Source organism: Aquarana catesbeiana, linkage group LG09, assembly GCF_042186555.1.
Source record: "Aquarana catesbeiana isolate 2022-GZ linkage group LG09, ASM4218655v1, whole genome shotgun sequence".
NCBI lineage: Eukaryota > Metazoa > Chordata > Amphibia > Anura > Ranidae > Aquarana > Aquarana catesbeiana.
Genome location: NC_133332.1, coordinates 108,965,485 through 108,977,487, shown reverse-complemented (window position 1 = coordinate 108,977,487; position 12,003 = coordinate 108,965,485). Strand labels below are relative to the sequence as shown.

General features: G+C 43.2%; 1 protein-coding gene across 1 annotated transcript in view; it reads left to right on the top strand.

Annotated features, from left to right (window-relative positions):
* LOC141107997 (sodium- and chloride-dependent neutral and basic amino acid transporter B(0+)-like) overlaps window positions 1–12,003 on the top strand; it is an 87,274-nt gene that overhangs the window by 42,324 nt on the left and 32,947 nt on the right. The window contains exons 8-9 of the mRNA XM_073599142.1: window positions 160–388; window positions 10,088–10,213. Of these exons, the coding sequence (XP_073455243.1) occupies window positions 160–388; window positions 10,088–10,213 (355 nt within the window). The remainder of the gene's footprint in view (window positions 1–159; window positions 389–10,087; window positions 10,214–12,003) is intronic.

Genomic DNA, 12,003 nt, shown 5'->3' with positions numbered 1-12,003 from the left:
GTTATTTGTACACTATATATCATACCAACACCACACCATCACACCATCATTCCATGGTCAAAGTTCCTACATTTTTGTTAAACAATAATTTATTAGTAAAACCTTCTGGATAGAAGGTTTAATGCATTTTATTTACTTTTCTATTTTGTCAATTTGTAGGTATGGAAGGATGCTGCCACCCAAATCTTCTTCTCTCTCTCCACGGCCTGGGGTGGACTTATTGCTTTGTCTTCATATAACAAATTCCACAACAACTGCTATTGGGATGCCATCATTGTTTGCGTGACAAACTGTGGCACTAGTGTATTTGCAGGATTTGCCATATTTTCTATTTTGGGACATATGGCTCACATTTCTGAAAAATCTGTATCTGAAGTAGTAGATTCAGGTATGTACAAGTGTAGATATTGTATGTATAAAATGTGGTAAATGTAATTACCACAAAGCATTTCCCTATTCCTGAATAGCAGCAGTTACTTTTTGTTAATCAACTGACCTTTGTTAATATCTATAGATTATCTTTTTGCTTTTTTGGAATAGATAGAAAAAAATGTTTTCCTGACAGACTCTATGGCAGTCTATGTATGGGTTAACCCCACCTCCTCTCCAATGCTATTGGACCCCATTCCCATAAATATGAGCTCACCACTAGTGACTGTGTTCCTTTTTAGTCCTCTTCCATGGACCTACATCGCGTGTACTCACGTTTTTCCTGTACGACGCCAGTCGGGCTGACTCCTGAGTCCAGCATACCAATCATGCGGTGCAAACCCAGGGACCAACCCTGGGTGGGTGAGTGGCTTTTCAGGCACAGGATACCCCTGTGGTGGAGGGGAGGCTGGCTATGTATGCCCACGATGGACGTCTGGTGAATACAAACCGGTTGGCAGGTCTGCTGTTTTTATTTCTTCATTGCAGCCGTTTATGTTATGTTGTCCTCTGTCATGTCACCGTTCTATCTTTCTCCCTGGGTTAGCCTTTTGGCCTTGCTGTATTTCCGGGTTGCGCCGGGTTGCAGCCCAAGGCTGCGTGATTCCTTCTTTTGGATTGACGTTTCGTCCAAGGTACTATGGACAGGTCACCGCCTCAGTGCGGCCAGCACTCACGCACAAGGTATGTGCACATGAGGGGGAGGAGCTCAGATTGTTCATGGTTGAACAAGAATGCGTTAACACCAGACTTCGCATTTCTTCTTTTTCCTTTTTTCCTCCAACCCTTCCAGATCAGACCACCAAATCGTGGCCCGAGATGACAGAGACCTTGCCAGGCTGTAACATCACCACTCATCATCCAGGTCCAGACATGACTCTCCGTCCAGGACCCACCAGCAGTGTAGATATTCCCATTCCTCCTCCAGACACCACACCCACCGCCATGACAGCCGCTCTGATCACTGGGGATGTGGGAAAATCATTGTATGATCCATGTTATGCCCAGGCGGTTGGGGAAAAATAGTCTGAAAACCGATGGAGTCTCTTGTTAATGTTGTGGTGCAGCAATACCTAAAGGAGTGGGGTACAACCCGCACGTGGAGCCAGTCCACCACTCTTTCTAGCTCCCTGACTGACGAGGCCCAGGAGGATCCAGGCCCATCTGAGCCTTATGATGCTTCTCTCAGGTCTTCAGACAGCGAGTTGCAAGGAGACGAATTTGTCAGGGGCGTGAGCCGGCTTAGTCGTTTTGAGATTGGGCCCGCCCAGGCAGGTCGGGTGGGGGCGCATCTGCTTCTCTTCCAGCATGTCTGGGTGGCCTCAATCTCGGACTACTGGACCATCAAGACGGTTTCCACAGGCCACACATGGTCCTTCACCAGTACTCCTCCCCCCAGATTTATTTCCACCCTGCTACCACGGTCAGAAGAAAAGAAGCAGTTGTTACTGTCCTATGTGGATTCTCTGATAGCACAGGGAGCCACAGTGCCTGTCCCAAAAGGCGAGTTCCAGGGGGTATACTCCCCTCTCTACCTAGTGCAGAAGAAAAACATTTCATGGCGCCCCGTGATAGACCTAACTTATCTAAACAAGTTTATAAAATATGAGAGATTCAAAAAGGAGACTCTGTCTACCATCCAACAACCCGTGCAGCCAGGTGATTGGCTAATCTCAATCGACTTAAAAGAGGCCTATTTCCACGTACCTCCGGTTCAGAGTCAGGCAAGAACATCTACAGTTCACTTGCCTCCCTTTCAGGTTTACAACCTCACCCCGAGTCCTTTTGAAAGTTCTTCTGGCCGTGGTGGCCCTCATCAGAACAAAAGGGATACGCTTGTACCACTATCTCGATGACCTCCTGTTACTATCCCAAGACAAGGAGCAGCTGTTGGTCCACAGGGAGCAGGTTATCAACACACTGCTCGAATTCGGTTGGCTCCTAAACCTGGAGAAAAGCCATCTGGAAACAGTCCAGCGCCTGATATACTTAGGGGTCCAGTTCGACATGGTGGAAAGCACCATCTCTCTCTAAGTGGAGAAGATCCCAGTCATTCTAAAGAGAATTTCACAGGCTCTGAGCTCCTCATGCCTAAAGGCCTCACAGTGCCTAAGAATTATCAGCACGATGGTCTCTACGACCCCCATGGTCAAATGTTCTCTGTGGTCTCTTACACCCTTTTCAGTGTTTCTTCAGCAATGGAACTCAGGGCACGAGAATCAATTCCATTCACATAACTTCAGTGATGAGGAACAGCCTCTTCTGGTGGCTTCAGCGCAGAAATATTCTCACCTGCCACTCCATTGCCCCCATCTCATGGGTCGTCTCATGGGTCATGGTCACGACCGATGCCAGCGGTGCCGTATGGGGAGCCCTTTGCAGTTCAGAACTTGCACAAGGCAGATGGGATGCCCGCCTTCACAACCTGGGCTAAAATGTCCTGGAACTACGGGCAGCCTGGTGTGCCCTTCAATCCATCACTTATCTCCTGAAAGGGGAATCAGTTATATTGAGAATGGACAACACCACAGCAGTCTCCTATGTGAAGAGGCAAGGGGGCACTCGGAGCTCCACCTTGTTCCAAGAAGTCGAGCCCATCATGCCCTGGGCTCAGAAAAACCTGGCCAATATCTCAGAGGTTTTCGTCCCCGGAGTCCAGAACGTCAAAGCAGACTTCCTGTCTCGCACACAATTAGACAACGACGAGTGGTCCCTTCATGTGGAGACGTTCCAGTGGATCCTGTCTTTGGGAGTCAATCCCAAAGTAGATCTATTTGCATCCCCCTGCAACTTCAAGATCAAGAAGTATTACACTCAGGGCCGTTGCAGCCAGGCCTTTGGTATAGATGCCCTGACAGATCAGTGGAGCTTCAACAGGGCATATGCTTTTTCATCCTCAGATTTTTATAGAGACTCCAAGCGGAAGCGGTCAAGGTGGTGGTGATAGCGCCTTAATGGCCGAACAGGCCATGTTTCCCCTCCTGACCCAGCTCAGCTTCCGGGACCCGATTCCTCTTCCTCTCAGGTCGGAACTTCTTTCTCAGGGGGCAGTCCTGCACCCTTGCCCGGGGTTACTGAGACTGATGGTCTGGTTCTTGAGAGGGAGAGGCTGAAAACTCTCGGATGTGCGTCAAGAGTGATTTCCACCCTCATGAGCTTGAGAAAGGCGAGCATGAATAATATGGGTCTATGGGAGAATATGGGACAAGTTTGTTGAATTCTCATCCACTACGGGCAGATCGTTCAGAGATCCAGGAATCCAGGATATCCTCGGCGTCTTCCAATCCAGCCTAGATCTGTCTCTATCCATCAGCTCTCTCAGGGTCCAAGTCTCAGCCTTGTTGGCCTTCTCCGGAACATCATGGGCCGTTCACCCTCTAATCCAGCAGTTCTTCTGTGGGGCGACAAGACACAGGCCCCAAAGAAGGCCAAGATTCCCCAAATGGTATCTTCCCCTGGTTCTCGACTCACTGACTGGACTCAGTACTGCGGGATCCACTTCGCTTTCTATCAAAGACCTATCTGCAAAAGTCGCCTTCCTAGTTGCCATCACTTTGGCCAAAAGGGTTTCTGAGATCGGGTCCTTGGGTCATGAAGAACCATTCTTGACTTCCTTCCCAGACCGGGTGGTCCTCATCCCTATGCTCGACTCAAACCCGAAAGTTACTTTAGTGCTCAATGAGAACCAAGAAATTGTCCTACCTATGTTCAGGGCCCCTGGGTCCACTGAAGCTCACCCTCTGGACGTAGGGGAAATACTGAAGGAATACCTGCAAGTTACTTCCTCCTTTAGATGTTCTGACTGTCTATTTATCCTGCACTTCGGGAGTAACAAAGGGAAGCAAGCTTCGATCAGAACGATTGCGGCCTGGATCGTCCAATCCATTCAGCAGGCTTATAGGGCTAAGGGCTTGGCTCCTCCAGTGGCAGTGACAGCACATGCCACCAGGGGTATGGTGGCTTCATGGGCAAAGCGGCCTCGTGGGCCTCCATTAATACCTCTGTGTCACACTATTGCATAGAACCTGCTTCTCTATCTTCTGTGAACTTTGGTTTAAGAATTCTGTCGGTTGATGGGGGAAACTAAATATATTTTTGTTCAGCATACCCACCCATGTGGTCTGGCTAGTTATTTCCCAGAAGTTTATTACCAAATACTTACCGTAATTTTCCTTTCCTGATGGACTCCATGGCAGACAGAGTTCCCACCCATCGGTCAACAGTTGGCTAGTTATGGAACAAAGTCTCTTGTGGTGAGCTCAAATTTATGGGAATGGGGTCCTATAGCACTGGAGAGGAGGCGGGGTTAATCCACACGTAGACTGCCATGGAGTCCATCAGGAAAGGAAAATTACGGTAAGTATTTGATAATAAATTTTCCATTTTCTAAATCAATAGATATTTCAGAAATCTATAGTAAATTCACTCAGCTTTGGTAATCTAGTAAAGTTAAAGCCCAGTTGTTTGGGCTGAAGAATGTACACATGACTTGCATCAGGGCATATTCCAATTATACATGTATATTGGTAATTATTTTTTATTCTACAATTATTATTTTTTTAACAAAAATAGAAAAAAAAAGGTAAACGTGTTTGCATTTGTCAATCACATTTTAAGGTCATGTATGATTTTTTTTTTTTACTGGGTTCTCTGTGTTCATTGGAAAGGTGCTTTAGATATGCCAGATGTTTTACTCTGTAAGGGATCAATCGTAAACCACAAACCGTAAAGACATTAGAAACAAATTCTAAATCTATGATCAGATTGCATATGTAGTGTAAAAAAACAATGCTGTACAGTGACCCACCAATAGCAACTAATCATGTTTCATCTTTCAGCAATCTAACTTTGATCTTTTAAGGTGTATTTAAACTGAAAACAAGAATGCAGTATCTTGCAGCCGACCAGTCCCTAAAGGTCCTTTCCACCTAAAGCCAGCCATTGATGGTGCTTTATTCCCCCATCAACACTGACTCCCGTAGAGGTATTGTGTTCTCTTGGCGAGGGGGTGGAGGGTGGCAGGGGAAGCTGTCCCAGCCAGGTGAACATACAGTGATTGTTGCTAGCGGCTATAGCTATCGATCAATCAACTTGGGTACAATCAGCCAAAAACAGAAAGAGAACTCATGCTCTGCCAACTCAAAAACAAACAAGTAAAAAAGAAAAAAGCTGCTGCAGACACCCCAATAGTGATTCCACACCTTAGAGAACAAATAACAAATGAATTGATGCTGCGCTGCGTACTATAAAGAATATTAAAATAATAACAGTGAACACCCTACAAAGGTGGTAACCCCTGAGGGAACCAGCAATCCGTGATCACAAATGTGCTTGGATGAGTATAACAGCGACAAATAATTCATATGCAACAGTGATCAGTGCATGAATAAATATAAAATATAAAATATAAATATACGCAAAAAAGTAAAAACCCTCCAAAGGTGTAACCCCACCACAAATGCAGCATAAAATTGGGTAATCCAATAGTGCATGTGTATATATATATATATATATATATATATATATATATATATATATATATATATATATCCCCTCCAGGGGTATAATTACCAAAAAATAAAAATTGTGAAAACCTCTTAAAATACAGTACCATAAAACATCACAAAGTGAAATAGTACAAATTCTTCTCATCAAACAATAAATACAACTACATATTTAATAGTGTCCATTCATAAAAGTCCCAAATGTGTAGATGATGTTACTTCATATCCAACCAACACCTGTGCTCCATACAACACACAAAGTGACTGCGATCCTCCACCGGCCAACATGCATGCTTACCTCCAGCAAAAGATCCCAAAGGGTCAGTAGACATTTTATTAATCAAACTCCAATGCTGGACACTCAGCTTGGCCACGGGTGAGCTAAATCCACTCAATCTCCCGATAATCCCAAGTGTTTAGTTCAAAGACAAAAAAAAACAGGTGCTTCCATAGTGCAGTATGTTTATTAAAAGGTTAAAAGCATAATAAAAGCCACTCATATAGGTGTATGTAACATCAGACTCAATGAACTATCACAGGAGGACCAATATAAGGTTTTTAAATAAGGTTCCTCCTGTAACATAGACCAATCCAATTTTTTTTAGTTTTTTTTACATACTGTGACCAGAGCAGTACAGTGTCCCCATAGGGACACTGTATTGCTCTGGGAAGGTGATCGGGATTTTTTTTCACTATGATTGCTTATTACAGTGATGATCTGATCACTATAATAACCAATCATTTTTGTGAATGGCATCCATTCATGTGCCATTGTGTACTATTGTAATAGCTGTGGTCGGCCACAGCTATCACATGGTAAAGGTCTGCTGTGACTGGTCTCTGTACAATGTGAGCACTGTGACCAATCACAGAGATCACAATAGTACACAATGAATGGATATGAATGAAATCCATTGTGTGGTCACAGCAATCTCATGGTACAAAGACCAATCCGGTACAATGATCCGGCTTCTGCTGTGTCTGCTGGACACGTCGGTTGACAGACTGCGCAGCTGTGCACCCCCCTAGGGGTGCACACATGCGCACGAGTGGAAGGACATCATGCGATGTCCTTCTGGGATAATGGTGCTCCAGGCCGGCCCTATTATTTTAATTGGCTGGGCGGGGGTGGTTAAATATAAAAGTTGGGGTCAGGGACATTGACTCACTTACCAATTTTTGAGTGAGGACGCCCGACTTGTAGATGAATGTCCTTCACCCCAGGCTGAACCAAGGTCCCTTTATCTATCATAACGTGTCATCCCAGACTGAAATCCCTAAAACAGCACCTGTCATTTGACATGAATGACATGAAAATGCATACCAACATGCATAAAAACACCACAATATCATGAAAATGCATTTTAAATGCACATCAATGTACATGCATTTTTTATGCTTTGGGGTGTGTTTGTATATGCAGTTTGGTGTGGAAGAGGACCCTTAGTTGGTTTCTCACAGCTTACAAACATGTACTGTATGTCTACTTTAGAGGGTTTGCAGACTGCCAAGATCTGTTCTTATAGAAAAACGCTGCCTGTGTTGTGAAATTGGATTTTTTTTTTTCTACAATGCCTATAGATACACAGATGAATGAAGGTTTGTTTTTGCACTCTCCAGTTATGTCAATGACCGGGCCGTGATGGTGTCACTCCTAAGCATGTACATGGGAGTCGTGATCATGGCACATTGATCTCTGCATTTAGGGCACACTTAGTGTGCTCTGAATGGAGAGCTACTATGTGATGTCATAAACTGCAGCCAATGTGAATATCTTCTAAACAGCGCAAGCTTGGAAGATAGTCATGGTAACTATAGGTGAGACTTATTAAAGGCTTTTTTATAAATACAAGTTTATAATAAGAGTTTATAATTATTACTGCTTTAAAGTGGAACTATAAACAAGAAACTTCATATAGGATGCAGTCCATGACATTGACTAACATTGACACAGCAGTTTTAGTTTTTTTGACCCCCCTGCAACATACAGTAGCTTTATTACTTGTTGATTTTGCTAGTAGATCAGTAATTTTTCCAATTCCTGGGAGACAACACTGTTTGTTCTGCAGTAAAAACGCAAAGCAATGTTGTCACCCTGTGGTTTTAAAGGGTAAGTTCACTTTTTAAAAGAAAAATAATAAATGCACATTTTTAGTAGCCTGTAAAGCATTGCACCAGCGTTCAGCAGATCTCCTGCAGACCTGTCAGTGTATTTGTGTTCCTGTATGGGCAAGCAGATACACTGACAGGAAGAATCAATGAACTACCACGGTACTCCACATCGCTGTGGTACTTCATTGAGAACTACAAGCCAACATTCACAAAAGGTGTCAGTACTTGTAGTTCCTTCATTCGCTGAACTCTGTGAATGAATGACACGGCCATATGGGCGGAGCCCTGCATGGTCGTTCTGATTTCAAAAACTGACAGCTAGTCCGGGAAACTTCTCCCCATACTGCTGTCACAGCAGGGGGGATCGGGCAGGAACATGTTACATGTTTTACCCTAAAAACGGGTGGAACATGTAACATGTTCTCAAAGGTGAACTTATCCTTTAAATTTACTTTTAAGTGTATGAATATTCAAAACTATTTTTTTTTTCCGTTTTGAATAAAGCAGGAAAAAAGTTAATTTCCCAGACAGGCCTTTATTGCTGTCAGTATCCTTGCTGAGGAGATTACCGTATTTATTGGCGTATAACACACACTTTTTCCCCCTTAAAATCAGGGGGAAATAGTGGGTGTGTGTTATACGCCGATCCCCAGCGATCCCCCGCTGATTGTGAGGGGAGGAGTGAGCGCCGCCGATATACATACATAGCCGAGTATTTGGCTAGTCTCGGCTCCGCTCACAGTCACGCCCAGTCCCGCCCTATGATGGACATAACACAGGGACTGGGCGTGACTGTGAGCGGAGCCAAAACTAGCTGAATACACTCGGCTATGTATGTATATTGGCGGCGCTCGGCTCGTCTTGGCTTCACTCACAGTCCCGCCCAGTCCTGCCATTGGACGTGTGTTATGTCCATCATAGGGCGGGACTGCGAGAGGAGCCAAAAAGAGCTGAGAAGAGCCAAGATACACAGGACCGGCTCTGTGTATATCGGCGGCGCCATATTTAAACTGCAGTGTCACTGAACAAGGCTGCAATTACACTGACAAGGCTGCAAAGGACACTGACAAGGCTGCAAATGACACTGACAAGGCTGCAGATGGACACTGATAAGGCTGCATTAAAATGTAAGTTTTATTCCTTAAAAAGTTTTTTTCCTTAAAATTCCCTCCTAAACTTGGGGTGCTTGTTATACGCCGATAAATACGGTAATTCTCTGTTTGTCCTGGCTGCCATTTTCAGAGACAAAAATGACAGGAAATGCAATGCTTTTGGTATTAGTGCAAGGGGTTAGACCTTATCTTCCAATGGGGACACCTGTTCCAGTGACAGCTATATAAAGGGGGAATTTGCAAGTGCAGTTGCTCCAGAGCTTAGTAAATGAGGTAAGGCTTAAAAGAATACCCAATTGCATGTAAGGAAGAAAAAAAAATCTTGCTTGCACATGATTGGATGATGGAAGTCAGCAGAGCTTCCTCTCATTTACAAAGCTGTGGAGCAACTGCACAGTCTGTTTGCCTTTAGTAAACCGACCCCAATATGTCTCTTCTGCATTAAAAATCCTGTATGCATTTTTTTTATTACTGTTCCACTTTAAAGGAAGTTTTGAGAGACTGTATTTACATTGGCTTGAATAGCAAACTACAGGTCAATGCACCCAAAATGTAACCTACAGATAGTTTGCTAACACACTGCAATACCTTGGTTTGAAGAGAATCTATTGAATCTTTCAATAATGTTATTCCCTGCCCCAAGCCTTTTGTTTGCTCTGAAATATTCTGCAAATTATATGACAATTTAGTGTGAACCAGCACTGTGCCATTTTTATTTCATACATAGATACACTGGGGTGGATGTACTAAAGACAAATAGACTATGCACTTTGCAAGGAAAGGGAAAGGAAAATTAGTGCAACTGTACTTACAAAGTGCACAGTCTATTTGTCTTTAGTAAATCCACTCATAGTGTCTAGTCACATTTTATTTAACCTCTGCACTATTATAACATGCACTGAGTTTACTTCTCTTTGTATTATAATTTAGGTTTTGGTTTGGCATTTATTGCTTATCCTGAAGCTTTAAGCCAGCTGCCGATTTCTCCACTTTGGTCTTTCCTGTTCTTCTTCATGCTACTTACATTGGGCCTGGACTCACAGTTTGCAATGATTGGTAAGAATGGGTTTGAAATTATTAAAACAGTAAAAAATAGAAATATCTTTCTTTGGTGTACATTAGTTGCCAGAACTGTTATTCTTTTGATTTGGAACTCAAGGCGGAACAATAAGTCCTGCAGCTTCTCCAACTATCATTATGTTGAAATGTGTCCCTAATATTAAAGTGCCCCCTAAGGGTTAACATAAAATAATGCCTCAAAGCTGACAAACAGCTAAATACATAAATAAAATACATATACGAGAGCTATTTTACCTGTAAAAAGATTTGTAGTTCTGTCATTTGAGTTCTGAGGTTTACACAGCTCAAAACACAGTCCCTACCTGGCATGTGATAGCATATAATCTTTTTCTGTTGCAGTTTCACTTTCACTTACAGTTCTCCTTCCCACCACACCATGTGACTGGGTAGTTAAAGGAGAAGCAATGCATTGATGAGCTCATCTCTCTGTCACACTGCATACTCCTATCAGTATATTCCTTGCACTGCAGCATGACTATTTGATTCTTTGTGCTGCTTCTCCCTCCCCTTCTCTGAGCTCTGCTGTAAAGAGAATGCGAGAGGCTGACACCAAGTCAAATTCAGGTACTTACACTGCTTTTATTTCAAAAACTACATTCATTACATAGTTACATAGTTAATCTGGGTGAAAAAAGATACAAGTCTGCGCAGTTCAACCAACACAAAAAACACACACACAAATAGAAAGCCTCCATATACACTATCCTATACCCACAGTTGATCAAGAAGAAGGCAAAAAACTCCCCAACAAAACATCATCCAATTTGCTCCAGTGGGAAAAAAAAAATCCTTCCTGATCTCCCAACAGATACATAGATACATAGTTAGTCTGGCTGAGAAAAGACATAAGTCCATCTATAAAACAGTTGATCCAGGGAGAGGAAATAAACCCCAATAAAACATGATCCAATTTGCTCCAGTGGAGGAAAAAATACCTTCCTGTTCCCCCAACAGGTACATAGTTAGTCTTGCTGAAAAAATACATAAGTCCATCCAGTTCAACCAATAAAAGGGGAAGTACCATATACAAAATCCTATACCCACAGTTGATCCAGAGGAAGGCAAAAGGAAAAAAAAACAGCAAAGCATGATCCATTTTGCTCCAGCAGAGGAAAAAAATCATTCTTGATCCCCCAAGAGCCAATCGGATATTCTCTGGAGCATCTTTACCTATAATTATTAGTATCCAGTTATATTATGTACATTTGGGAAAGAATCCAGGCCTTTTTTAAAGCAATCTACTGAGCTGGACAGTACCAGCTCCTGAGGGAGTCTATTCTGCATTTTCACAGCGCTTACTGTGAAGAAATCTTTCCGTATTTGGAGATTACATTTCTTTTCCTCCAAACGTAAGAGTGCCCCCTTGTCCTGTGTGAATAACTCAACATCATCATCATATGGAGCACTTATGTATGTTGATCATATCCCTCCTAATCTCATCTTCTCAAAAGAAAATAAATTCAGTTCAGCCAATCTTTCCTCATAGCTGAGCTCCTCCATGTCGCTTATCGATTCGGTTGCTCTTCTCCAGTTCCCCGATATCCTTCTTGTGATTTGGTGCCCAAAACTGAACTGCATGTTCCAGATGAGGTCTTACTAATGATTTGTACAGGGGCAAAATGATATCTGTCTCTCTGGAGTCCATACCTCTCCTAATACAAGAAAGGACTTTGCTTGCTTTGGAAATTGCAGCTTGGCATTGCATGCTATTATTAAGCTTATGATCTACCAGAACACCCAGATCCTGTTCCCACCTCTGACTCCCC